This window comes from Parus major, unplaced genomic scaffold (genome assembly GCF_001522545.3).
Source record: "Parus major isolate Abel unplaced genomic scaffold, Parus_major1.1 Scaffold1836, whole genome shotgun sequence".
Classification (NCBI taxonomy): domain Eukaryota; kingdom Metazoa; phylum Chordata; class Aves; order Passeriformes; family Paridae; genus Parus; species Parus major.
In genome coordinates, this window is record NW_015380676.1 from 1 (window position 1) to 1,073 (window position 1,073).

At 63.1% G+C, this 1,073-nt stretch overlaps 1 protein-coding gene across 1 annotated transcript; it reads left to right on the plus strand.

Annotated features, from left to right (window-relative positions):
- Positions 1-5: 5 nt before the first annotated feature.
- MRPS18B (mitochondrial ribosomal protein S18B) lies at positions 6-410 on the plus strand (the record flags this gene model as incomplete). Its single annotated transcript, XM_015616968.1, has 2 exons — positions 6-66; positions 155-410. Coding segments are annotated over 2 exons (300 nt in total), but the record flags the coding sequence as incomplete, so codon positions are not given.
- Positions 411-1,073: the final 663 nt, after the last annotated feature.

The window sequence follows — 1,073 nt, forward strand, 5'->3', positions numbered from 1 at the left end:
CCTCAGGGATCTGCCTGAAGCAGCACAAGCGCCTGGCCCAGGCCATCGCGCAGGCCCAGGACCACGGTGAGCCCCAACCCCGGGATTTTTATAAAATTTTCTATTATTTTATATTATTTTATCATCCTAAACCCCTCAAATCTCCCCTTTCCAGGTCTCCTGTGGCTCCGTGTCCCCTTCGTGCCGGTCCCTGAGGAGGATTTCTCCAACCAACACCCGGCCGTGGGGAAAACTCCGCCGGCGCCCGCCCTGAGGGAGCCGGGCCGGGCCTGGTACCCCTGGTACGAGTGGCAGCAGCCCCCCGCCGCCGAGGTGGCCCGGGTGCGCCGCCTTTACCGGGGATTCCTCAAGGAGGATTTCCCGGAAAACCCCCCAAGCCCGTCGGGGAAATAAAACCGTTAAAAATCCTCCGTAATTGTGGTTTTACTTGTCAGGGAAACTGAGGCACGAGGCCAAAATGGCGGCCGGGCTCCAAAATGGCGGCGTGTGGAGGGGAGTATATCCCACAATGCACTGCGGGAGTGGGGAGGGACGTTTCCCGCCGTGCTTTGCTGTGGCGCGAAAAGCGGGTTGCTAAGGTGGGCGGGGCTTGTTGCTTAGGACGGGAAAATGGCCGGCGGTGATTGGTCGCGCAGGCGCCGGGGGTGGAGCTTAGCTCAGGAGAGCAGACGTGATTGGGCGAGGGGCTGCAAGGGGCGGGGCTTGATTTCTGACAGCGGGAGCGATTCGGCGGCGGTTGCTATGGGTGGGATTTGATCGTTGAGGGCGGGTGAAGGGGCGGCAGCCATTGGTGAGGAACCGCCTTAGGCGGGTCCCGGTTGCTAAGGGCTGTCAAGCTCTCAACGACGATTGGCTGGCGGTTGCTAAGGGCGGGACTTGGTTGCTACACACGGGCGCGGCCGCTGCAGCGATTGGCTGGCGGTTGCTAAGGGCGGGACTCGGTCGCTAAGGACGGCAGAACATAGCGCAGCGATTGGTCGGCGCTTGCCCTGCCCGGCCCCGATTGGCTGATTCCTCCCCGCGGGGGGCGTGGTTTCTTTGCCGCCCGGGCGCGGCCGTGGCGGTGGCTGCCG